The 26681-nt window shown below is 48.8% G+C and overlaps 2 protein-coding genes across 7 annotated transcripts; one reads left to right on the top strand and one right to left on the bottom strand.

Annotated features, from left to right (window-relative positions):
* Positions 1–310: 310 nt before the first annotated feature.
* On the bottom strand, positions 311–9219 carry LOC148050962 (uncharacterized). 3 transcript variants are annotated; one of them, XM_087740538.1, is made up of 9 exons: positions 8916–9219; positions 8379–8615; positions 7764–8190; positions 4475–4794; positions 3863–4078; positions 2467–2520; positions 1972–2076; positions 1421–1467; positions 311–1122 (listed from the first exon to the last, which is right to left on the bottom strand). In XM_087740538.1, the coding sequence occupies exons 4-9, from the start codon at positions 4533–4535 to the stop codon at positions 934–936; spliced, it is 672 nt and encodes a 223-aa protein (XP_087596664.1). In that variant the 5' UTR covers positions 4536–4794; positions 7764–8190; positions 8379–8615; positions 8916–9219; the 3' UTR covers positions 311–933. The 3 variants fall into 3 exon arrangements, with proteins under 3 accessions (XP_087596664.1, XP_087596663.1, XP_087596665.1); XM_087740537.1 differs by having other exon boundaries at positions 7764–7904; positions 8044–8190; positions 8379–9219; XM_087740539.1 differs by lacking the exons at positions 7764–8190; positions 8379–8615.
* A 70-nt stretch (positions 9220–9289) lies between these two features.
* On the top strand, positions 9290–25722 carry GFOD2 (Gfo/Idh/MocA-like oxidoreductase domain containing 2). Of its 4 annotated transcripts, XM_087740526.1 has the most exons (4): positions 9339–9438; positions 9907–10047; positions 15158–15501; positions 23400–25722. In XM_087740526.1, the coding sequence occupies exons 3-4, from the start codon at positions 15243–15245 to the stop codon at positions 24296–24298; spliced, it is 1158 nt and encodes a 385-aa protein (XP_087596652.1). In that variant the 5' UTR covers positions 9339–9438; positions 9907–10047; positions 15158–15242; the 3' UTR covers positions 24299–25722. The 4 variants fall into 4 exon arrangements, with proteins under 4 accessions (XP_087596651.1, XP_087596652.1, XP_087596653.1 ...); XM_087740525.1 differs by lacking the exon at positions 9907–10047 and having other exon boundaries at positions 9290–9438; XM_087740527.1 differs by lacking the exons at positions 9339–9438; positions 9907–10047 and adding an exon at positions 12162–12487.
* The last annotated feature ends 959 nt before the right edge of the window (positions 25723–26681 follow it).

A 26681-nucleotide genomic window follows, 5' to 3' on the forward strand; every position in this document is an offset into this window, starting at 1 on the left:
GCTCCCCTCAAATATTTGGGATTTTTTCCCCAAATTTTTCCCTTTCTGTAGCCCTTGCCTGTGTCTTCCTGGCCATGTGTGACCTGAGCTCTGCCCCTAGGACACCAGGAGCTCCACCGCCACTGCTTTGGGTATTTCTCTCACAGGTAGCTGCTCTGAAACTGGACTAAGTGGGGAAACCAGACAGTCTCCAGGGCTTGGTGACTATTCCTGCCGGACTTCAGCTGCGTCTCCATCAGTAGTACAGAACTGGAAACACTAAGAGCAAAACCATCACCTTTTTTTTTTTTTTTTTTCCAAATTACAGGAAAGCTCTACATGCATGAAGACACCTGTCCACTCTCAGTATTAAGCAGATCTACATAGATCACTGCAGCAGCACACACATTGCACCTCTGTGAAGCAAACGATGCCTTTCCATCCTTGCTCCTTGTGTTTCGAGTGAGTGAACCAGAGCAAAGTCAACCCACATTACAGCAGGTGCCTCCTCCGGAGAAAATCCAGAAAACTGCTCCAGGACTTTTCCAGCGCCGAGAGGAGCTTCTCATGGCCACCCCACTCAGCATGTCCAGCACCAAAGGGACATCAAGTGCTTCCTGGACCATGGTGGCCACGTGGTGCATGGTGACATCGCTGAAACACGGAGCAAGTTGCTAGAAGAGCCCCTTGGTGACTGGAGACCATAAAAGGAATTGCCGAGGCTTGGCGGTGCTTGGGGCTGCAGGAAGGCAAGGGAAAAACCAGCTGGAAGAGCCCTGTCCTCACTGCAAGAGATGGTTTCTTCCAGGGGAACATAAAGCACAGTGGTGCAGCCATTTGGGGGTAAATAGGTGGCTTTGGTCACCAAGATTGCACTTCCGTATGAGCTAACGCCTAGTTTTTGGGGATGATGACCCCGACAGGCATACAAGCTGCTCATTCCTCCCTTCTCTGTCATTTGCTCTCTCCCTCAGAGGAGACATCCATGCCTGCGTTGGCAGCACCGGCATCCCCGTCACTCTGCTTTTGTTGCAATGGTTTGATCTCGGTGTAAACAACATTGGAGGAGGAGGGTTTTGTCCCCTTCTTTTCAAACTTCAGGCTGGCATAGGTCAGGTCCTCGGTCCCTGTCACTGGGGCTGCCTGAAGGGAAGAGAGCAAGGAGTAGAGCCCTGGCTTTCCCATCTGCATCCCCCCTGCTAATATTTTTCCACTGGCACAACTATTTGCACTGCCCAAGCATTATCCAGCTTGCTCAGAAGTGCCGCCTATTCAGAAGCTCATAAGCCCCTATTTAATAGGAATTAATAAGTGTTTAGGACCATATTTTCAGAAAGCAAAGCTGATATTACTCTGAAATCCTTTAAATGGGTATTCAACAACCAGTGCTTTTTTTTACAGGGAGAAGGAAATGATACGTGCGAAGCTCTCCCTGGCTTACCGTGCTGAGCTGATTCCCCTCTGCCACTTGCCTGCTTGTGAGCTTTCCTGAAAAAGGAAACATAGTGTAAATAGTAGTTAAAATAATTATAACTATAATTATTTTAAATGAAGAAAACATCTGCATTGGTCCTGCTTTTGTTGCAGGAGAGGATGGGGCTCTGCGGCTGGCTGGTTCTGAAGATGGCCAAGGGGCAGGAGGGGTTGACAAGGATTTAAAAGCCCTTGGAGGGGCTGGAGAAGAACTCTGAGCTGGACATTTCTGGAAATGTGGTGATGTGCAAGACATGTTTCGCTTGCACCATGGCTTGTGCCATAACTGGGTTCTCACCAGCAACTGGCCAGAGGGAAGGGAGGGGGTGAACCTTCTCCCCATCCTAGGACAGCTTGTCCAGGAGGACAGACTTGTGCAGGGAACACCAACTGAGCAGGAGCAGTAGGATATCGAAGATGGACATCTCCCAAGCCTGGGCTTGTCCAGACCAGCAGGTGAGGAGGAGATGCCAACTGGCTCCTACAGGAGATGGAGGCTCGGTGCGGGCTCAGCCTTACCTTTTCCCTTCCTTCTGCACCGCCACAGCAGAAGGCCAATTATTGGCACATAAAGAAGCATCCCGACCGCAAAGCCGAAGATGATACACAGGAGGAACTTGAGTCCTGCACACACAACCATCACAGAGGCACCTGTGAGCCACCATCTCACCATGCAGGGCTGCATGCTGCCATTGCCTCTTTCAGGGGTGCGGGTTCTTTTCCAAACTTGGGCTTGCAGACCGTGAACCACCCACAGCGCCCACAGCCCCGGGGTGCTGACAAAATCCTGCGGGGAACAGTCTCCAAAAACTCAGCCAGGCGGGTGGCTGGAGCATCAGAGCACCTTCCCAGTATCACAGCCTCTGATCCACTGGTGCCTACCCCAGTTTGCCAGCAGCCCCCACCTACTCATGGGAAAACATCAGGATGTGTTTCCCCCCTTGCTGCTCCTCTTTCTCCTTGAGGACCCCTCCTGCCCTCCACCCTTGCAGGCACAGGGCTGTGGGGACTCACCTGTCCAGGTCTCCTTCTTGGTGTCTTTGGTCTGAAGTGCCTCAGGGGCACAGGCTGGAAGACAGAAACACAAGCGAGACTGCCCAGAGACAGAGGACACCCTGCTCCCCGCTCTGCTTTGGGGCAGGAACCTGGACCCTACAGCCCCGGCTGTCCCACTCCTGCCACCACAGCTCCAGCGACCCCAGCGTTCGGCTGACGTGCCACAGTTGGAGGATGTGGCAGGTCCTATTTCAAGGACTGAATGGCCAAGCAGCTCTGTGGTGGGATGCATCTGCCAAAAGGGCCATGCTGGGTTGGCTCCTCCAGTGCCCAGCATGCTTTCAGGGGAAATGGTGCACGGGGGTACCCGGGGGAGCATTCGTTGTAGCATCCTTCTCTGCCCGCTCATCACCCCCATGTAAACAGAAGTAGTGCCACTTATTGGGAACTGTCCTTTGTGTGCTGTTTCCAGTGTCTGTCAAGTTTGTTCTTCTTCCTAACACCCTACACCCACAGATTCCTGTGTTGGCTGCACACACACTGGGGCTAGTGAGATTGGTACAGTTTTCTTGCAGAGCCTCGGTGTTAGTTTGATTCTCCACCTCCAAACCTGCAGATTTGTACCACCTCACATGTACCATGAGATTCTCCAACCAAATCTGGAAGCTGCACTCCACAGTGATGACTGGCTCTTCTGGCTGGCTGACTGCCCCCAGAGGAAACAAAAATATAAGTGATAATGGAAATATAAGTCATATACCTTGCAGGGGTCATATCCCACTGGCATGTGTCGTTCATGAAAGACATGGTGAAGTAACTGTCCTTTCCTTCAGCAGCTGATGCTCTTTGCCAAATCCGGCTGCTAAATGTTCCTCAACACTGAACATTGAAATGTTGTACATTGTTTAGTGCCACCCAATGCTGTGCAGTGCACAAGCATTTCTCTGTCTCAGAAAGGACTGAAAATGGGAAGATCAGGGGGAAGATACCGCCTCCTCCTCCTGCAACCTAGGCAGAAGGGTCTTGTGGCACCCAAGCAGGATGTGCCACCAAGGCCACAGGCTCAGGCTCCACCATTTCATGGAGTGTGAGGTGGGACTGGGGGGCTAGCTGTGGGGAAATGGTCAGCCCTAGAGAAATAAAGAAAATGTAGTAGACCCCCCGCAGCCTCTCTGGCTTCATCCCATCCCCTAATGCTCACTCTGGAGTACTTCAGAATTGCTCCTGAACCTCTGAGCTGAAGTCACTTCACACCTTCTCAGCAGAGTCCTCCCTCTCTTCCCTCTCTCCTCTCCCTTTCTCAGTCCTTTCTCTCCACTTCCATGGGTGTTGGTGGGCTTGTGTCTCTTACCATGCATGGAATGTCCGTTCTTGGACATGCTCCTCGTGTTCTCCATCCTGCATGTGTACGTACCTGTACATGTGGTGTTCACAATGGTGAAGACGAACAGGGCAGAACACTTTTGCATCTCCATGCCACCTTTGTTTGAATCTTCTGTATTGTTTTGGATGGTTTTACACCAGTTTGCTTCACCAGCAGTGCTGTTTGAACCTGTCTGGACCAGACACTGCAAGACAAGATCTAACCCTACTGACACATCGATCATGGCTGAAATCTGGTGAGCGAGTCCTGCCGAAAAAAAAAAACCAACCGTGGAGAGTTGGGTTTGTGTTAACGAATATCTGCATCCTCCACAAGAAGCTGACTCCCTTTGCAGTCATCAGGCTTATAAGCATCTCTGTTTCCTTCCCCCCTCCTGTTTTCTCTCCCTGCTGCTGAAGACAATGCCAGTTCAAAGCCCCAGAGCCTGAAATTGGGTCCCTGTGTGCAGAGCCCGCAGCCTGGGCACAGGCAATTGCAGGGGGGGACCCCTCTGCAAGGCACATGGCAAGGTGCTGGTGTGGAAGCGGGGCTTAAATGCTGCAAGACGAGAGGAAAAAGCAGCAGCAGCCACGTCCCAAACCTCCTGCAGGTGTATGCAAAGAGAAGAGTTCAGAGCAGAGATGAGGGCACAGGGGGACTCACCGACGCGCAGCCAGGCGAGGAGCAGCAGTGGCAGAAAGCTGCAGCCCAGCCAGACCTCCATGCTGTCTTCCTGACAGCCTTGCGGCAATGATGCTGGGCACCCGGCGAGATCAGCTGGGACGTTCCTGTCTCTCCCCGCAGTGTGAGGGTCACTGCTCAGCTGGGGCAAGCTGCAGCCCTGCTGGGAGCTCGCCTCCTCGACACTTGGCCAGGCAGTTCCCTCTGCACTTGCAGGCTTCCCTTCTCTTCCTCTTCTCTTGCTTCAGCCTGATTCTTAACTCCTCTCTTTGCTGTTTCATCCCAGCCACGTGCTCTTGGCCCTGAAATGGATCCGAATAACACAGCTGAGCACCGCTGATAGCCATTTCCCAGTATTTTAGGTTGCACCCCAGTAGCTCCCCACCCCTGGCACGGGCAGGCGCAGGGGAAAGGGCTTCCCCAGTTTCCTACAGTGCCACCTCCCTGCGCCACCCAAATCCTTTTTGTTTTACACCAGAGAACAGACCCCTTGGAGAAAGTGATGCTGCTGTCATGGCGGGGTGATGGGGTGACGTCTGCCCCATCTGGTGTGCTAGCTGGGGCTGGGTTGGGATCTACACACCCTGCCAGCCCCCAAACACTGGGGACTGCTGTGGTTTGACGTGGAGATGGGCTTGGTCAGAGCTTTCTGGTTGCTCACACGAGGGATGTACAAGCCCCAGCCAGGCAGAGACCAGGGTCCCCGACCCGGCTCTGGCTGTGAGCACCCAGGTCTGTGGGGATGGGGTGCTCCAGGCAGCCTTCCACATCCCCTTGCCACCTCCAGCTGAAGGGATGTCCTTTTCTCCCCAGAGCTGCATCGACCAGGCCAGACACCTAAGGGACATGGGCAGCACAGGCAGCGGGCACAGGCCCCTCTGTGTCCCTCCATGGATGCGATCTCTACCGCTCCCCACAGGCTTTCTGCTGCCCACCACTGCTCTTCCTCTTTTGTGCTCAGAGCAAAACCTGCTCCGACCTGCCGTTTCCTTCCCTTTAGTTTTCTGTCAACATTTTCAGTAGTCACCCCCATGCCCCATTTTGAAGCCAAACCTGACATCCTCCCTTCTCCAAAGGCAGCACCCCCACGCCCTCGAGTTACATGACCCCCCCTCACCACCCACCTCCTCCCATTTTCACTGCCCCCTTCCTCCCATCCCCGTTTTGTCGCCATTTTATGAGACGATGGAGCCCAAATTGAGCGTGTGAGATGGGGGCCCACCATCACAGCCCTCCCCAAAACAGACTCTGGGGAGCAGTATCCTACTGGGACCATCTTCTATCACCAGTGAGCATGGTCCCTGTCACGGAGGTACACTAAGACTAACCGAAACGAAGGACCAACTCAAACAACTTTATTGCACAAAACAACCAAAACCGCACAACAGAAACCAATGAGAAACAGGGGTAAACCCAAATCAATCAACACTCCGGTAACATTTAACACGTAACAGGTTCGAGGTGTCAGTCAAGCAGGGTGTTGTTACTGCATGGCAATACGCACGGCAATGATGATCCAAAGTGCGCACTCACCCACTCACAAGGGGGGAAACTCTCTCTCTCCCATGGGTACCCAGAGGGTGTGATCGCTCGCCCCAGGGGGGTGAGGGCTCACTCAAGGGTATCCAGAAGAAATCACTAGCCCGAAGGAGGTGAGGGCACTCAGTCCCGGGAAGTTTCCTTAGGCGGTGGCGCCCCAACCCAAGGGGAGAAGTTTCGTACACAGACCCACTGCTCTGAGAAGGCCGCTCCAAGCGAGTCCCCGGTGGCGCCTCATTTATGCCTTGGGTGGGATCTGAGCTGTGGCCATCACTGGCCACGATTCAGAAGCTTCTCCGAGCCCCGGCACCTCACTGGCTGCGGGCCCTTCCTGGTGAACGAGGGCCCCACTCCTCCTGCTGCCCCTGCCAAGCCGGGGGCACGGCAGAGCGCAAAGGGTGCGAAAGTGAGGTGCGAAAAGACAGTGATCGCCATGGTAACGGCCCCGATCTTCATGGGGGGAGGGGGGCAGTGTACCTGTCACAGTCCCAACACCACCTTTACCGCAGCACGGGGGGCAAAGAGGACGGCAGAGCCTGTCCCGCAGGGATGCTCCTGGGTCAAAGACCAAAGGAGGGTTGCAGAAAGCAAGCAATGCTGAGAATGTGGGAACGCTGGTGTGCCCCTGGGCTGATCCTGCACCTCTCCATGTGGCGGGTGTGCTCCCAAAGCCCCATGGGTGTCTCTGCCAGGGAGAGAGCAGAGTCCTAGACACTTGGCTTTGGCTGTACCTCTCTGCACCCCGGGTCTCCCCTGGACTTCCCGTGCCAAGCACGAACAGCCTAGCCACATGCGTCTCCTGGAGGAAAGGGTCTTTGCTGGAGCTTTTCTCCACCAGTCAGTGGAACCGCCTGGCTGAAGCACAGCTGAGGTTTCATCTGGGAACCGAGCGTCACAGAGAAACAGCAACATCAGCAGGATATTTGCTGATGGGAGGGTCATAAAACAAAATTCTTGTGGTACAAAATCCACAAGAATGACAAGCAAGAGGCTCTGTGTCTCTCTTGCTCTCCCCTCTTGACTTCTTTATCTCTTCCCATGCTTTTTTTGATGTTCAGTTCCTCTCTGCACTTGAGTCTTCCTCTCCTCTCGCCTCATGACCGAGCAACAACACATACTTGTTGCTTCCTTCCCTTTTGTTTCTATTCTAGTTCTCACATTCACTAGCACTGACAAAGCGGATCAGACAAAAGGTGAACTCCTTCATGCTTTCCCCCCATCTCAGAGATGTCAGCACCAAGGATCCTGGAGTGGGCAAAGCTGGCAGCATTATCTCTTGCCACGGGTGAGATGGCAGGACCACTGAGCCATGGATGATCAGCATAGAGGGTAGGGATGCTACGTGTCCCCAGCCTTGCCCTGCCCCACCTCCAGGCATGGACACCAGCTGGAAACCACAGCAGAAAAGCAGCAGAAGAGGTGGGTGCCCACATTCTCCTGTCCAAGACCTGCTGCAAAAGCTATTACCAAGATGCTGCGACCCAAGTGCAAACACCAAGGCCCCGAGCGTGACTGTCCATCCTGCTCCACAAGTACTGCACATAAGTACAAACCTTACCTAGATTGCCCTTAGCAAGTTGGATTCTCCACTCAATTAGGATAATTTTGTACATCCCAATTAGGAGAGCAGGAAAAATGGGAAGATTGTTAACACAAGCCTCATCTAACTCCCAGGGCCCAGGTTGGGTTTCCTGGCCTGAGGACACAAGAATGAGTCAATTTTAACTGTAACCTGAGCACATCAGCCATGGGGGGCTATCTGTAGATGGCAGACCAAAGGTTTCAGCTCATTCTTCTAGGTATATTCATTGCCCTCTTCACCCAGAGCCTTGCCGGGCCAGTGCAGACCTCAGCACCCCGAACAGTCACAGATCTGCAGTGAGAAGGTACAAGAGCTCAGTAAGAACAAGTCAGTGATAACAAGAACTGTGAGCCCTTCCCTTTCTATGCACAACCTCCTCCTCCCTCATGGGCCTGCATGCATCTCCCCAGGGACTGGGGCTCAGCAAGACCTTCTCCAGTGGGCAGTGCCTTCCCAATCTTCCCAACTGCGGTGCCGATGGAACTGAAGGTTAACATCTTGCCTACTGCCGACTCCACAGAGCTCCGCTCCTACCAGAGCCCCTTTCCAGCTCCACAACAACATTTCGTGACACTGTCTGCAAAGGAGAAAGGAGAGCAGGAAATTACAGTGCTGTTAATAACACAGGGTGCCGTGTATTGTCAGGCAGCTACACCACGCATTACACAATATATAAAGCAAGACAGAGACTGCAGAGTTTCTCAGCAGCTCCCTGCTCCCTTGCAGTGAACCAGGGAAATTGAAAAGGTGCTCAGGAGCACTTGCCTGACATCCTGCCACCGAGGTCTTCCTCTCCTGACCTCTACAGCACTGTGCAGCCTGTTGGGAGCAGGCGAGGAGCCTCCTGTGCAGTGCTGGGAGAGGACGAGGAGCAGGGCTGTCCCCAGATGGAGCATGGTGGCTGTACAGGGGCTCTTCTTTGGGTGTCACGCTGCTCTGCCCTCCCCAGGGTCTCCGAAAGTACGGCTTCAGTTGCCAAGCAGAATCCTGCCCTCAGCCTGCCTGTAGGCACAAGGAACTTCTTTGGGCAACGGAGACTTGCAATGAGATATGGATCCCCTGAGCCGAAGACTGCACCCAGAAAATCTCACTGCAGGAGTTCCCTGGGCGGATGGAGGAGCTGACAGGGCTCAGAGGCACACTGATCTAAAACCCTGGTCCCAGGACGTCCCACCCAGAGCCCTCACTGAGCCGGGACGGGCAAGCACCAGCCTGCGGCATAGCTCGGTGAAGCCAACAGCAGAAGCACGAGCGGGAAAGGCCCTGGGGCTGCTGGTGGCCACGGAGCTGAACGTGAGCTACCAAGACTCGTGGTGTCCTGGGCTGCCTGAGGCAGCGCATTGCCCGCAGCTGGAGGGAGGGGTCCTGCTACTGCCGGGGCCGCCCCTGGAGCGCTGGGTCCGGTGCTGGGCTCCCCGGTACGTCCCCGCCTCCCTTGTACTGGGGAGGCCAGCGCGGAGAGACGCAGAAGGGACCACAGCCTCCCTCCTAGGAGAGACTCGGCGGGAGCGCATCAATGATATGACGCCGCGCCGACCTCCTACTGGCTGCTGGCGCTGTCCGTCGGGCGAAGGCCTGCCCCCCCCGCCCCTGTCCGGCCGAGGGATAGGCTGCCCTCCACACCACAGGGGAAGCCGTCCCGGGCGCCGCCATTTTCGGAGCCGCTGCCCGGCGAAAGGGCGGGGCCGCCGCGCCTGCGTCTGCGCGGGCTGGGCCGGGCGTCGCCGCTCCGGGAGCGAGCGGCCGCCGCGGGAGCGCGCCCGGCGGGAGGATGCGCGGGGGGCGAGGCGGGGCGGCGGCGGCTCCCTCCGCCGGTCGGCGGCAGGTAAGGGGGGCTCGGGGCGCTCCCCGGAATCCTGTCCCCCGGCCCGGACCCGCTGGGTGGGGAGGGGGGCGCGGCGCTGTCCGAGGGCGCTGGGCCGGGCGCGGCCGCGGAGGGCGCCAGGGGCTCTTGGCGGGACTTCCTCCGTGTGGGCCGGTGCCCTGGGCTGAGGTGAGGGGGGCCTGCCCGGTCCGGCCCCGTGAGGTGAGGTGGGGCCCTGCCCGGTCCGGCCCCTTGGGTGAGGTGAGGGAGGAGGCCTTGCCCGGTCCGGTCCCGTGAGGTGAGGGCCTGCCCCGTCCGGTCCCGTGAGGGACCCCCACACAAAGAGCAGCTGCCCAAGCCCTGCACCCCCAGTCAGCAGAGAGCACCGTAGGCCGTGCCAGAGGCATCCCCGGGGCTGCCGTGGCCCTGCCCCGAGCTCTACAGCGCAGTGATAGCGCGAGGGCCGTTTTGGTTTCCGCGATTTTCCAGCTGCTGCTGTCTCTGGGACAGTCCTCACCGCTGCCTTCGACCTCGGGCAGCGCCTGCGGGAAGTGGTGTGCCAGAAACGGGACTTCGCTGTTGCAGATCTGGACAAGGAAGGACAGAGCGCTGCGCCAGCCTTGTCTTGAGGTGTGGTGGGAAGTTGCTCCAGGCTTTGGACTCGTGGGTTATTGCAGATCCTATTTGCACTGAATTAGTTTAGTAAAGGAAGCATGTTGATCTCTTTGAGATCGACACATGAACCACGTGCATGTCAACTGTTACATACAGAGCTTCAGGTATATGTGTGCTAGAAGGCTGGATGAACAGTTTGACAGGAAAAAATGGCTTCATTTATGAGGTGATCTTTAGCTTCTCAGGGTTGACCAGTGAAGTTCCCCCAGCTCTATTCCTGCAGAGACCTTGCTGGCTTCCAGAGTGATGCCCGCAGTCTCTACCAGCATTGCGGTCACCTCTGCTGGGGTCCTTGCAGAACTGACAGTTCTGCGGTAGCATCTGTTTTTGCAGGAGGTCTCTGCAGTGCATTAACATCACTGGTGCAAGACTCCTAATGCAAAGTGAAAATCTGAGTAGTTCCAGTGTAGATTTTGTCAAAGATTCTCAAGCAACCTTAAGACTCATGAGGATGTCACAACCAGTAGCAACTTTGTAACTTGTACAGCCCTTGTTACTTGTCTTTGCTTTCTTTGCAAACTCAACAGCAATGACCAGCTGCATGAAAACAGTGCCCCTGTTGCTGATGTGTTCCTCCACCACATGCCTCACCTTCCTTGGAACCCAAATGGAACTTTTTAGGATGAGTTGGAGAAGTGTGAATTGTTTTCTCCTTCTGCAGAGCCAGTGTTACACTGAGGAGCACCTTTTTGGGCACAGGCTGTTATTCTTTTACTACCTTTGGCCATCTGTAATGGTCCACAACAGTTTCTGGGCACCGTAGTCCTTGACTGTAATATTTAGGTTTTGAGACTTCTGCCTTCTGAACTCCCTGACTGCTTCAACGTGGAACTGAATTGGATCCTGTAGGATTTGTCAGGTTTTTCATTGCATTGGGTCACATAAATGCTTGTTGCTCTATATCCCAAAAGAGTCAAACAGCTCCTTTCTGTGACTGTAGGATGGGACTTCAAACATACCATGAAATTCAGCAAATAATGGAAACCTTTTGTGGCCATAAAAAGGAATTGCAGCTAGCAACAAGATTAAGAAGCTTTAAGTGCCTCTATTTGAAAATTTAAGTTAAGGGTGATGTTGCGGCCATTGATTATTTCATCTCTCTAAAAAGGAGATTGATTTGTATCTCCTGATGTGCAAGATACGTGTTTCAATCCGGTTTTCACTTCCAGATCAAAGCCCTGCCTTTTGGTGTTTCTGTGGGAGGGTCCTCAGAAAAGTGTTTATTCCAGTGTTTGATCACCAGAGATATCAATGCATGAGGATTTTCATTTCTGAAAGATCGGTTTATAAAAGGCTTTTCATGGTTAATGTAACTGATTTGGTGAGGCTTGTTTGAAGGTTTGGGGCTTGCTGCGTCCTAGAGTAAATATGTAGAAGTTGTACCTAATTCTAAGCTGGTGTTGGTCACAGTTTCAGGCATTTCTTTCTCAGAGCTGTTTCCACGCTCTGCCGAGTCTAGTTTTCACTAGTTTTCAACTCGGCTACTTGTTGTGCTAGATGGGACTTCTGTGTATTTAGTGACCCTCAGTGGATTCCTTAAACTTGTCTAGTCTCCCTTGACTCCTTGTAAATGGCTAACATCCGCAATATCCTGCGGCAAGGCATTTCACAGCTTAGCAAAGTTTGATGCGAGGAACCACGTCCTTTAGATTGTTTTGAACTTCCTTTCTCTGAGCTCCATTTGATTTGTTCTTGCATAAGGAGAAACAGTGAAAAATTGGTCTTTCTCCACCCTGAGCCGCTCATGACTTTATTACCTTCTATGACATCCTTCGCAGTCACGTCTTTTCCAAACTGAGGAAAATTTGCTTGCTTGCTTAGGTCATAGTTATGTAGAAGATGTTGCATGCTTTTGATTACCTTTGTCTGCTTCATTTCCAGTTCTGCCCCCCCCCCCCCCCCCCCCCCCCCCCCCTTAGAGCAGAAGCATTAGAAATGCAAATAGAGCTCCAGAGAAAGGTGCCCTGGGGACTTTTGCAGTGGCACAGTGCTGTTCTTTTGGGGTCTCTGTTCAATCTTAGTAGACTGTTAATTACAGCTGCCTCTCTCCTCAGCTGTGGCCTCATTTCGATACAGTGGGTTTTTAGGTTGCTTCCCCAGGGTGGCCTAGGCTGGAATGCCTCATCCACCAGCACTTGAGTGTGTCTGCAGGGTGTGGGCCAGGAGGTGGGGTACCAATATCTACCCCTTTTCAAAAGCTTTTGCTGAACCTTCCGTTACAGTTCTATAACTGTTAGTTCTGCCTGCACCACATACGCTCTGTGACTTGCCCTGTGCGAGGATTGTGTTTTCGCTGACCTTCAGCATCCATGTCCATCCCACTGTCCCGACAAACCAGGACTTCCCAGTTGGTGAAAGACTGAAGAGGGAATAAGAGGCTGCGGGTGGCTCTCAGGTGAGGGAAGGCAATCATGCCCTCTGGTCAGTGCCACTTCTCTCTGCAGAGCCCCCTGGCTGCAGTATTTGGGGGGGTCTCAAGCCCTGCTGGGCCCTGTAACTGTGCAAGCCATGTCTTCATACCCTGAGAGCGTGGCTGCCTTGCTAGAAGTCATTGCTGAGGCTGGGTTCGACAATTGATTTGTTGTGGTACTGGTGGTGAGCTGGTGTCCTTAAGTTCTTGTATCATCAGGAGTTGGTCTCCATGGTAGTAAACCACTAGCTGTTGTGGGTTTGTGCCGATAGCCCCTAGTGACACCAATGCAGCAGCACGTTATGTTTTGGGAATAAGTGAGTTTAAAATGAATTCCATCTGACTGAGATTTTTGAGAGGCAGTTGGATGGGAAACAGAAAAAAGTAAAACTTAAAATGAGCAGCTTATCTGAATAGCAGGAGTCCCCTATTGCACATGTTAAGTGCTACAGTGTGCTCTTAATAGCATTTTCAAAGAATTCAACCTTTTCTAAATTTTTGTCATGTTGTGTAATTTTGACGTTGTTGAGCACGTCTGTGCGATCTGGTGCAAGCAGGCCCACGCTCACCTTGTCTCTATTCCACCTTGCTTAGTTTCTGTCTGTTCAAAAGAAGATGATGCTCTTTATATGGCAAGCAGTTTTTCTTCTTCCAGCTTGTAAACTGCTAAATAAATATGTGTGGGGACTACTTCAATGGGTATACTTACTGTCCATCCAGTGTAAGACTTTATTTTTGTTTGCGTCACTATAGAAAACAAGCCTGAATACAAGCCATCCTTCCTGCCAGTAAATTAACCTTTTACTTAGAATAGTAAATATTTTCAAGATCATTTTGGTACAAACCATCCTTATTTGAGTGTTCTGCTAAATGTCAGATAAAAAGGAATTAATAAAATTCAAATGAAGTTTGTTCTTGTTTATAAAGACAGACCATGACTGTATTACTGCAAACCTAATATCACACAGAACAAGCAAAAAACATACTGAATTAATTCAATAAGCATTTCATAAGGTGTTTTATCACACCTGTAAATATTTATTTGTGTTTTGCAAAATAAATATTCACAAGTGCTGCTGTTTCTCTTTCCTAGTTTAGTGTCTATACCACAAAAATACCTAGAAATTCAGTCAGAGTTGCAGTTTTGTTACGCTGGTCAGTGTAGGCACCCCCAGACTAACAAAATGCCAATAGCATACGAAGTGCTTGCACTGTGGGTAGTTTGACTTGCATGCTGGTACTTCCCAGTGCTGTGTCAGGATTTGCTTTCACACGTTGTAACTTAGCGCAGTTATTTTAGGATGGGGAGATGTGTGACTTTCCGAAACAGATCGTGATTCTTGTTGCTTGTGGGGATTTTTTCCAAAGATGTTGAGCTGGTGTTCGTACTGGTTCTCTTTGCAACATGGTCTTTGCTTGTTCATAATAAACTTCTAAAGAAAACGGAATTTGTCATGTTTATAAAATTAAGAAAACTTCTTTCTAAAACAAAAAAATCATTCAGAAAAGGCCAACAGCAGGTGTAATAGGTAAGAATTCAAAAGGGCACAGAACAAAAGCCAGATCGTAGGTTGCTGCGGTGTCACAGATTGAGGAGACTTCTGACATCTCTCCTTGAAGTTAGTGCTCAGGTGAATGCTAAAGGCAATTCAGCCAGTTGTGGCCAGAAGCAGTTCGAAGACAAACTGGCAAGTAGGGATCCGAAGGGCTTAATTTACAAGGAAATACTTAAAAGAACAAAAGAAGTGTGACTTAACCAAGTGTTTGTGTGTAGGGAATATAATAATTGTGTGCAAAACCCTGCATTCCTGGAGATTAAATGTCATGGGCAGAAAGAGATATTTTTAACTATCCTGAGTTAAGTAAACTTTTAACTACCCACAGTGGACATAGAGGAGCGCCCTTTTCCTTTCTGAAAGTGGTTTTCTATGTATTTTAACACTGGCATGATCTCTCCTTGCAGCCTTTTCCTCCCGAGGCTAAACAAGCTCAGTGAATCCAGCCTTTCCCCACAGGACATATTTTCTAGATGTTCTCTGGAGTGGCTTAGCTAATCACCATAAAATTGTTAAGCTCCAAGTAGTTGTTTTCAATTTATGTATTTAATTTGGAAGAAAGATTTATGTGCCCAAAAGCTTGCCTATTATTTCCAGCTATCTCAGTTGGTCTAGTAAAAGGTATTACCTCATCTCACAAACCTTTATCTCATTTAGAGACTTACACTCACAACTACAGCAGCACTGCTTTTACTGCTGGTGCAATAGATTCTATGTCCTGGTCCCCTTGATGCTTCCTGTCGCTCCCAGTTTGTGCCTTGCCATCTCTGGTTTGTCCTGGCATGTGCATCTGTGTTTCTGTATATGCATCCTGAGTTTTGAAGCTCAGGAGATGCTCATGACTTGTCAAGCTGCTTTCTTACCATTCTTCTGCAATGGATTGTTTGACTTGTCCCATAATACTATTTCTCTAAGGACTGCAAGTTTGTTTGTGGGTTTTGGTTTTTGTTCTTTTGGGTTTTTTTTTTGTTTTTTCCCATGAGGCTCTTTGAAAATTTTGAATGCCACATGAAGGATAGAAGCTAGCACTCAGGCTAGGTACATTTGATGTCAAAATATGCCTTTTGTTGATACTGACTTGTAACTTTTCATGTTTTAGAAACTGCGGATGGAATGGAAACCTGAGGAGCTGAACATTTTATCGAAGGCCTATGTGTAGACCCTGATGCTTGAATGAATGCAGAATGAAAATGCTTCCTGGAGTGGGTGTGTTTGGAACTGGCAGCACCGCTCGGGTACTGGTACCCTTGCTGAGAGCAGAAGGCTTCTCCATTGAAGCGTTTTGGGGCAAGACCGAAGAGGAAGCCAAACAGCTGGCAGAGGAAATGAACATCTCCTTCTACACGAGTCGGACTGATGATGTCTTGCTGCACCAGGATGTGGATTTGGTTTGCATCAATATCCCTCCACCTCTAACTCGGCAAATTGCTGTGAAGGCTCTAGGTACCTTTTTATCTTTGGAGTTGGACCAAAAATCCATAGCTCGTTGGCAGATTGAAATTTGAAGCTGTTACACCAGCATGATTCTGGTTGCACCAATGTGCAAATGCAGTGCTAAAGGTTTTGTGTGGAGTTGGTAGCGCAATCTGCAAGAAAGGTTACGTAGAATTTTTTGTAAAAATACTATTTATAATTGCTAATAGCTTTGCAAATCTTGAACCAATTGGGCTAAAATATCCCACGTCTTCTTCAGACTGAACTTATGGTGGGGAGGTTTTAATAAAAATGAGCTGTTTCAGAGATGATGATGAGGGGGTAAAATGTTTTTATGTCCATTAAAAACAAAAAAACAAAAAAAACCCCAAACAATTTAAGTTGCTTAATTCATTCCAAATCTTCGCACATTCCGCAATAGGAAACTGAGATTTGCCTGGGGTGGGGGGATTGTTCAGCTCTGCTTTCTGTTTTCCCCACAAATAAAACCAAACTTGAAAGTTAAAAGCCTTTGAAAAAATGTTTGCATGCACTCAAGAGTCTTGTGAGTTAGGACCTGAGTTCTCTGCAGATGTTGCTTTCAGCCAGCTTGCTGCGACCCTGGCCACCACCTGGAGCTCTCTTTGGACACCCATGTCCGTAGCAGGCTGGTATGGTCCCGGGTGCAGACTTGCTGGAGGAATCCTTCCACCGGACGCAGGAGGGCAGATGCTGGGGGAGGAGGAGATGTTGGGGACAGCAGGAGGAATTCGGCAAGATGAGCGAGGAGGGACGACGCCCCGAACTGGTTGGGCAGGGAGGTGGGAGCCAACTGCCCGGGCCTCCTGACATTTCTTAATTTTCCAGTGTGTGACTTTGTAGTGTTAATGTCCTCTCACATAGTACAGCGTGGGTGTGAGTTTCTGTGTAATTCTGTAAATAACAAGTGTGATATTTTTACTGTGTTTACAGGAGATCCACAGGAATTAATTTTAGGATGGGTAATGTCTCAAACTGTGTGAGCCAGGGTGGTTCGTTGTTTTTAGCCTCTTTGCTCTACAGTAATTTGTTTTGGAAGTAAACACCTCCCTCCATAAACATTTGCAATGCCACTTAGATATGCAGAGAGAGATTTCAGGCTTTTGTTTTTTTCTCTTTTTTTACATTGTTAGATTTGTTTGTTTACCTTGTTAGAATACTGTCCTTTGAATTTAAGGTATTCTGATTTTTGAATATTTTAACTGTGACTTAGAATTTATGTCTTTAAATATGCTAAAAGTTCTTTTAAACACTTGTTAGGTAGTAAGTGTTTCACTAGTTCTCATGGCTCTTGATGGTCAAGTGGGCTAAAAGGAGAGGATTGAAGCTTCTCTGGTGAATTATTAATTAAAATGAATTGAGATTCTTTCTTCGAAGGCTGGGAACCCGTAAAATGATGTTATCCAGAGGAGGAAAGGGGGATAAAGCTGGTGCAGAAGTACAGAGGTGGTATGTATGCTTGACTGCAAGTACAGATAAGTGGAAAGCTGAAAAAGCTAGGGAAATCAATGGATGAAGTAGTAAAGGGTGGTTTATTCTTCTGTCTGTCTTGAAACGTTCTGATCTGCAAACTGATGCAGGCATCTCAGACCCAATATGATACTGACCTTGTCTTTCAGCTTTCTAGGTTCATTGCAATGGTATTTCTAGATCTGCTACCAAGTATGTTGTGACATATTTTAAGCCAGTGTTGGATGGCTTGCTATGATTGAGCATTCTGAAGGAACACAAAATCAGGGTAGGGCCAAAGATGGCAAGTGCATTTTCTCTGAAAGTTCAGATTGATACAGTGACGTTTATAATTGGAGAATTATTGGCTGTGAATTGTATATAATAGATTGGTGTTTACTAGCTGAGAGTCTGCGCTTTAGGAAAGACCAGATGTGCTAATGGTCTTGTGTGTTTTGTTTTGTTGGGGTTTGTTTGTTTTTAAAGTGCTTACACTTTTATTACTTATTTGTATACTTTTTTAATACTTTTTTTTTCTTTTTTTTTTTTTAATTTGCTTACATTTTTATTTCTGGAAGAGAGGGGAGAGAGAGACAGTTTTTCTATGCAGTGCGATTTGCTTGCATAAGTTTCTTGCTGACAGACATCCATAAACAAACCTAGGTACAATTTTGGCATGACGGGGACAAAGCAGTAACGCTGGATTGAGTTCATGAACCAGGCAGAGCAGATCAAAGCCCAGACGATAATTCAAATTAAGATCAGTGTAATCTTATGGTTTATCTCCACAACAGGCAAAGCAAGAAGCTATCCTAAAATTTGTGTTTCTTTTGATCTCAGAGGAACTATATTAATTTCACAAAATGTCTGTGTTCTGGTTCACGTCCCACGGTTAAAATGCATCTGCCTTTGCATTAGGTGAGCACAGAGTGGAGTTACTGGCTGGAGTGGAATGTAAAACAAGGGATGTTTGTGTGTGAGGCAAAGTTCAGGGAGGCAGAACATGAGAAGTCCTCAGAGTAAAATTTCTTTAGGATGCTGAAGATAATGCTGCTGCATGTACTGACCCCAGCCGTCAAACGGATGGTTTGTGGAGTGGCTACAGAGGAACCTTTTACTTGTCTCTTTTGGTTTATACTGGTTGACTACATCATTTAAGACATCTTTGCAACAGATTGTTTGACCCCCTGATTTTGCGGAGTCCCTACAAATTATAGCACGTATATGTTAATTATGAAGGAAGGAGACAGAAAGGGCTCTATCACTGCTTGTGACAAATCCAGATTTCCTGTTCTTGAAACAGGATGAACAAGCATGCTATGAGAGCTCTTTGCATATTGTGCTTCCTGTCCCTGTTACAAGTAGCATGGAGGTCTTTTCAAACCGTAGGCAAACAAGAAATGAAATGAAGGAGTGTGTTTTGGAACGAGCATTCATTCATTGGGAGGCTCCCAAAGCAAGTACATCTGAAACAGCTGGTTATTTGGGAAGGCTCCTCAGACACTCCCAAGTTCTTATGGTGGACAAAGCAATGGTCTGGTGTGCTTCAACAGTGGCCAGTTGTACGTCTTCCTAGGTGCAACGGCAGGTATCTGATGTTATTCAGGGCAGTAAAGAACTGGGGCTTCAGTTCAATGGACGTATTTACATGGGATAAATAGATTTAGTAGTTTGAGTCAACATTATAACTCGTGCAGAGAGGGGCATAGCTGGGGACTAGCTGTTTATGGAAATTATTGGATGGGCAGCTGTGGCTATGATAGCTGGGCAAATAGACAGCCAAAGAGCTGAAGTGGTAGCTGCCATGGTGAGAAGGTTGTCCCAGCCCAGTCCTCTCCTCTCACTGCCTGGGCAGCCTGCGTGGCACACGGCTGGTCCCCTCCTGACTGCGCTGCAGGGACACCTCTGTGTGTGGGTGCCCCTGCTTGTCCCACCCAGACACAGGATGGCAGGACTTCCTGCCATCAGGAGCCCTGGTGGGCTACCTCCTATTCCAGGCAAGTCAGTGGGCTCCCCCAGGACATGAAGGACCTCCTTGATGGAGCAGTGGGCCAGGTGTGTCTCAGTGTCCTTCTCGTGGCCTGCTGGTATGCACCTGGCTTGAGGCAGAGAGGAGACCCCTGCTCACATGCGTGTTGATTGAGGAGAGAACCAACTCTTTAACGTTTGGGCTGCACTTCTCCCATCTTTTCATGAATGCTCCCCCTCCCAAGGCCCCACCAGGCTGCGGGGTCCCTTTCTCTTCCTCCTGCCCATGCTGGCACCCTCCCTACTAGGAGGAAGGAGTGGGCTGGGGGTTCTGGCAATTGCTGGGACCCGTTTCCATCCCCAGCTCTCGTCATGGCTCTGGGTAGCATTCACCATGAGCATGAGAAAACAGCGAGTTTTCTGTGCTTGCATTTTCTTAACCAGGACTGTAAAATACTTCACATATGGCAAGTTTTGGATGTGACGTGGCTAAGGAGCTGCCAGAGAAGCTGAGGTCTCGTTGCTGATGGACAGTGTGGATCTGACTAGAGGTGTAAGATTCCTTTAGGAGAAAACAGCCTAGTTTATTCTGCTGTCCAGTAAGTCTTGGCTCACCTGTTGATTGCTTCCATAGGATGTGAACACACTTTAAATCCAGTATTTCATTGAGTGAAGCCGTGATTTGGCTATATTACATTCATGAGAGTTAAGAGACCTCTTTTCAAATGTTTAGTTTATTTACTGAATCAGGAATTGGTTTGAAGATTCTTGGAATCTAGCAGGTGCTTTTGCCCCTGAACACAGGTGTAAATGGTTTGTTTAAGGACTCTTGGCAATGGTGATCTTTTATTCTCTTTTCCCTCCCTCTTACTACAACAACCAGTTAAAAAGCCATAAATAGGAACATTTTTGCCTGTGTGCAGAGCTAGTAATGACTGTTGTGAAGTGTGCACCTGCCTGGAAATGCACTTGGGGAGAGGTGGTTTCTTGTGCGCCGGGAGCAGAGTAGCAGTTTGTCCAGGGTCAGGTCTGATTGCTTGTCGGGTGCTTTGGCTGGGGGTGTGTAAGCCAGCCTGTGCGTCTGCTCTGCACACGGGATTGTTCGGCCTCTCCTTACACCCTCTCCAGGGCAGTGCTCAGCCCTGCCTTTCTGGGGGATGTTGAAGCCTGAAGCCATTCAGGGTTAAGTACAGTCATGAGCAGTGTAAGAGCTGGTAGAGAGCTACATACCTTCGCACTGCTTAGCTGGTTGCATTAGGTATGTTGTTTCACATTCAGCAATAATGAATGCAGCATTGAGAGCACGAAGCGCTTCCCAAGGAACTATCATTGCAGCTTACAGAGCCCACGGGGGCTCAGAGCTGCTAGCTGTGGGGTGGTCTGGCAGGGAAATATCTATCTTCCAGGACATAAAGCAGCACTGGCTGTCATGAGGTAGGGTGGACAGCCTGTTTCTTGGATAAGGACAAAATGAAGTAAGTTCTAGGGAGGAAGATTGACTCTTTTTCTCTCTAGCATCCTAGGAGGATTTCAGTGGAGCACATCAGAAGCTGATGTGTTCCCCGCATACAGGCTTTGCTCCGAGGTATGCGCAGAGAAGACCCCGAGGCATGTTGCTAGGACAGCCTGCGATTGCAAGCAGCGAACTGTTGCTGTCCTTGCTGTTGCTGTCCTTGCTCGCTGCTTCTGAGGCGGGGAAACCCAACTCCACAGCTCCACATCCTTCCAGGCACGCAACCCATTCTGTAGGCTTAGACCTGCCTCTGAGCTGACTTAACCCACCTGCTTAGAAAGAGGAAGCTTCCTTTTCTAAACTGGGCTCAGTTGGTGAGCTGAACTGGCTCACAGAGGGCTCCAAGGAGCACCAGAGCCCCGTGGTGGCTCTCATGTCTCCTACCTGGTGGGGATCTCAACAGAAAATTTTGCAGTGGTGAGTTAAGAAAACAATACGGTACAAAGTTCAGGTTATTCGTTATAAAAATAATAGTAACAGGACGAGGGTTTTAAGTTGCTCTGCCTCAGAAAACAGAAGGCATGGATGTTACGTTGGTCAGGGACATTGTAGCTGTCTCCAGCTTGGCCCTTGTCCTTGCTCCATGGCCATCTCTGTGCACTTGGGGACCCCTGGAGGGATGTCCCACTGAGGGCAACCGCAGGATTATCCCGGAGATGTTGTGGTGTACCCAGGTCTCCATTCTGGCGCTCTGGCAGTGCTCCATGGGCTGTGCTGCGCTGTCAGTGCGCTGTGCTGACTGCCATCCCAAAAAAAGGCATCAGTCAGTTTTAGCTGCTCAAGTGGCTCAGCCTACGCTGGCAAAAAGAGCACAGCGCTGACGCAAAGATGAGAGCGGGCGGGTGGGTGTCAGGACAGAGGCAGCCCAGTGTGATAAACCGCCCAGTGTGAAATGGCTGTCCCTGGGCGGCAGCGGTGGACTCCTTTGGCTCGGCCCTCTCTGTTCTCGATTCCCCACTGCAGGGACTCAGCCCCTTTTGTGTGGACATTCTCAGGCTCCTTGAAGAGCCAACTTGGGGCAATAATCTGCCGGGAAAAGGGCCAAGAGGAGTGAATATTTCCATGCTGGGTTTGTACTCTGAGCTGGCTCCTGTAACGCCAAATACATGGTGGAGGGCAGTGGGGTTGTGCAAGGGGGAGAGCCGCACCAGCAGAGCACTGACTGCAGAGCTGTACCCTGTGTATATGCGGATCAAGAGTTGCTTTTATTTTCTGCGAACTTTGAGAACTGTGTTCTGCTTAGGATGCTGTGAAGATCCTTTTACTTTTTGTTTTTGCTTGTATTTTACTGTAATCTGGCTTGAGATAAGTGCCATTCAAACAAGAAGGCAGGTAAACCAGGTGCTGAAGCACCTTGAGATGCAGAATAGCCCTGCAGAATATTGAACAGAGCATTGTGCCTTGTCTCAGCAGCGGGATTGGGGTCAGGAGAGTCGGAAATTGCTCCTGAAATAGGGGGTTACCAGCAAGCAGCCAGGGTGTCTCCAGGGAGTTTGAGCTTACCCTTTGTTCATTAAAGCTTCTGTTGACTCATATGTAATTAGGGGATTTCTTTGGACGAGACTACTAAAAATTGTAGTCTTGTCGTTTTCTGTCTGGATTTTGCTTGTGTCTATTAGAAATAATGGTTCTGAGTTTTCTCTGGCTGAGTTGGGGACGGTGATGTGTCACAGGACCTCACGATGGCCTCTGAACCGCTCGAACGGTTCCTGAAAGGCTTGCTCAGCGCAGCCAGGAGGTGGAGTGCTGAGAGCAGGAGCTGCCATATTGGGATCTGGCTTCCCCTCCTGTGCGAGAGAGCGACTGAAGCACTTGTGCTGGTATCTTCTCATCGGGGAGTCGATTAAAAGCTCTTCTGAGCAGGGAGTGCAGTCTGCTCCTGGGTAAGGAGAAGCTTTCAGAGAGGTGCCTACCACCATGTGCGGCAATTCCTGCAATTCTTAGGCAGAAACTGTGGTATGATGTGACTGACCTTCAGGTCTGACATCACCAGTTAATGTATGGAGACCTGTAGGTATCCCCCTGGTTGTTATATTGAAAAATGTTTATATAAGCATTTTATCAGAACAGATGTATATGGAAAAGTTAAGCCCTGACATGAGAAAAGGGTGAAGATGGGGGAGGAAGAGGGAATACCAGCAAAGCCCCACATATAGGAATTTGGTTGAAGCTTGCACTGGGATGCTCTTTTGTATTACTTTATTTCAGCTTTAAAATTAAAAAAAAAAAAAAAAAAGAGAATTATCAACTGCTCACGTTGATTCAGGCTGAGCACAAGGTAAAGTGCATCAGTAGGAATAAAAATGCGGTGGGTCAGCTTGCAAGTACAGCTCTCATTTGTGTAACTCACAGTCACCCTTGCAGTCTAATTGTACGAGTAGGCTGTACGTGCAGGCAGAACTGTTTTGCTTTCCAATTAGCGATGCTTTTAAAACAATCCACCTACAAAAACATTAATTCTATACACAGGCCACTAAGTATCTTGTATGTCCTATTTCTATTAATCTAGTTAAAATAATAAATTCATAGTGATGGTGAAATACAAAGTGAAAATCAAATCTCCCCTTCACTCACCTCTTCCCTGCAGGGTACCTGATGTTTTTTTTCCTCTGGCTGTACAGGCATTCAAATAATTTTATAGCTACAATATGCAAATTGTGTCTTGTTTTGATGCCATGTGATGCCGTTTGGCCATTTATCTTTCATGATGTAGAAATCCTGTCTTTATTTGGAGCCTCTCTCTGTGGGAGTTTGTCAGCTCTGCAACAGGAGTGTCTTGGAAGCAGCTCTGAGGCTTGCTGCACTTGGTATTCCCATTTTAGTTCCCAGACCTTTGCCTTTGAAATTGCAGCAGGAAAGCCTGACTCTTAAAAACACCATTTCTTGACAACCTTTGGGACATCTGAGCATGTTTCGCTTGTGTGTGTGCGCTATTTTTTTTTTTCCATTTGTGCTGCAGGAATAGGGAAGAACGTGATCTGTGAGAAAGCTGCTACCTCTGTGGATGCCTTCAGGATGGTCACAGCTGCCAGGTATTACCCCAAGCTGATGAGCATTGTTGGCAATGTTCTCCGTTTCTTGCCCGCCTTTGTGAAGATGAAGCAGTTGATAGAAGAACACTACGTGGGCAACGTGATGATCTGCGATGTACGAGTTTACGGGGGAAGCCTGCTCAGCCACAAGTACAACTGGATCTGTGATGAGCTGATGGGAGGAGGTGGTCTGCATACAATGGGAACCTACATTATCGACCTCCTAACTCACCTCATCAGCAGGAGAGCAGAGAAGGTCCATGGTTTGCTCAAGACTTTCGTGAAGCAGAACACAGCTATAAGCGGGATCCGCCACGTCACTAGCGATGACTTCTGCTTTTTCCAGATGGTAATGAGCGAGGGTGTCTGTTGCACTGTGACTCTCAACTTCAACATGCCTGGATCATTTGTCCATGAAGTCATGATTGTTGGGTCTACTGGTCGCCTCATAGCTCGCGGGACGGAATTGTATGGGCAGAAAAACACCGCACTCCAAGAAGAACTACTGTTTACAGACTCTCTGACTGTCAACAAGGGCCTTTTGGATAAGGGGTTTAAAGACATCCCGCTGCTTTACCTAAAAGGAATGGTGTACATGGTGCAAGCACTGCGGCAGTCTTTCCAAGACCAGGAAGACCGTCGGACATGGGATCATAAACCTGTCTCTATGGCAGCCTCTTTTGAAGATGGTCTGTACATGCAGAGTGTAGTAGAGGCCATCAAGAAATCCAGCAGGTCAGGGGAGTGGGAAGCTGTGGAGGTGATGACCGAGGAACCAGATGCCAATCAAAACCTCTGCGAGGCGCTTCAAAGAAATAACTTATGAACATTTCTGCTTTGGAAGATAGGACGATTAACACTTCTGGCTGTAATGTAAAAAAACTCTCCATTTTTAAGATATGTAGATTCTTATTTAATAACCTGAGTTCCTTGTTTTTTTTAAAACATGTAAAATACGTCATGTTCTGATTTAAATTGTTTAAAAGAGTTTTAAATGTTTCTGGTTTTGCAAACATTTAATTTTTGTCTTGGAGACTGGTAGGAAAACTTGAATTTCCCTTTGCACTTGTAGTAGCTGAAGTGAAGCATGGGATCTCTGCCATTGCATGGCTTGGAAATGGGACACAACCCATGTTGCACAGGTTGCTTGTTTTAACAATTTTAACATGAGAGCACGTAGAGCAAGATCAGGGAGTATCTGTTGTTCAGATGCCTTTTCCTTCTCTCTTGGAGACTGATGAAGTTTTACTCCTCAGTTTGTAAAATTTTATAAAAGAGTTTAGGGATATAACAGGTCTCTAAACTCCTATAAGACAAAAAGTAGAAGGAACAGATTAAAGTTTGTAACATAAGGATCAGCCTTTTGGCTTCCTGCATGTGGCAAATGTCTTTCAAATTAATTTGAACTGGTATTTTATTTAAATGATGCTATGAATTCTCTGTTGACAGTGTCTTGGCAGGAAGATCTTCAGGAAGTCTGTGATGATTTGTGCTATTCTTCCATATGTGTAGATATTATTCCTTCTACTCAAGAGGCTGCCTGCATCCAGCAGCTTTTTTGCATAAGCTCTGTGTCCATCGGTTGCGTTTACTGCCTGGCAGCACCAGTGCTGTGGCTCTGGGGCCACGTTCTCATTTCTGTGACTGTTAATAAATGCCTCCCAGGGTCACAGGATTTCCATGGTGCCATGGGTAATGACATACAGCATTAACCTTCCAGGGACCTGAAGGTGGAAGTAAGGAGGTATTTCCTACCTCTTGCAGCTCTCTTAACATGCTGGCTGGGTAATTGTCACACTATGCACATCCTGATAGTTGAGAGAATGAGGGCTGAACCGTCATGGGTAAGTCTGCTCTTAATCTCAAACACTGGATATTAACCCTCTGGCCCTGCCCATCCTCATGCCCTCCTGCAGCTTGTGTCCAGTGGAGACATGTGTTGGCAGATCATGGGTGGAAGTTCATTCCATCTGAGAAACGTTTCTCTCTGAGGCAGGTATGTGGAAGGGATAGTCCAATTTTACTACATTTATTTTGTGTACTTGAAAGCTTTTTTTTTTAATGTATTTCCCACTAAATTGTAACCCTGTGTATTTATGTACATTAATATGCAAACTGCTGTTTCATAAGCTGGTCCTTCCTGAAAAGTATCTTGTTTTCTACAGAAATAAAAAGTTGTGTTTGTTGAGGGCATTCTTTATGCAGCTGTGTTTGATTTGGTCAAGCTGAAACCATCCTAATAAATGTGAACATGAGACTTACAGCTGGGGCTCGGTACCTGTTGAGTCGTTCCCTACTTCTGTGCTCTTTTGCTGCTAGTTGGGCAGCTTGGGTGTGGAAAAAGTAGGAGACAGCTCTGCTATCCTAGCAAGTGTCATCCATTTGTCACCAAGGGAAACTAAGTCCCACCAGAAGATCTATTTCCCACCTCTTTGCTGTTTCCTTTGGACTACAGCTGTTGAGTAGCTGGTTTTGGAGATCCTCTTGCCTATTTTGGACTTACCATGTCAACTTTTGTGATTAACAGGATCTTTCTTTTTCTGCCTGACTCATCATAGAACTTGCTGGAAGACACCAACTAAGACGCAAAATCCCCATAGTATTGATGGGACCACTTTCTTTGCTCAGTGTGTAAATCAGGTGTTTACATTACCTTTGGGTATTTATTTACTTTCAACACATTAAAACTCTGACAGAAACAAGTCTACTGACATGCTGTTTTAAAGGGTAGGAGCGTGGCTGCTCCTGTGCTCTGTGCAATCTCATTTCTACTGTGAGCTGGATGAAGACAGCAAATGGTTGAAATTTATTCACTGTTCCCAGCTATAGCAGGTGGAGCAGTGAAAACTGCGTCGCTGCAAACCTTCCTTTACAGGTGGTGTTCCTGCCATATCTCTGAGCATCTAATGTCTGTAATGTCTATGTGCTGTGTAAAGCAGGTGAGATAACTGTCTCCTCACCTGGAAGTTGCCACCTCCATTCAGACAGAACAGCTCTGGCTTATTTCATGCCAGTTTTGTATGTTTTGAAGCTGTCTTCCTTGAACTGAGAACCTGCCTTTGTCAATACGTTTGTACTGGGCAGAAAATCCTAAAGTACAGCTCCTTCTACAGGAGTAGAAGGAAGCGCAAAACATCGCCAGATAGACCCAAGTGATGCCAGTGGAGGAAGGAGGGTGCCAAGACTCCTGGGTGAGCAGGAGACCTGAC

The sequence above is a fragment of the Nipponia nippon genome, unplaced genomic scaffold (genome assembly GCF_047370975.1).
Source record: "Nipponia nippon isolate SJK-2023a ecotype South Korea unplaced genomic scaffold, ASM4737097v1 scaffold_7, whole genome shotgun sequence".
NCBI lineage: Eukaryota > Metazoa > Chordata > Aves > Pelecaniformes > Threskiornithidae > Nipponia > Nipponia nippon.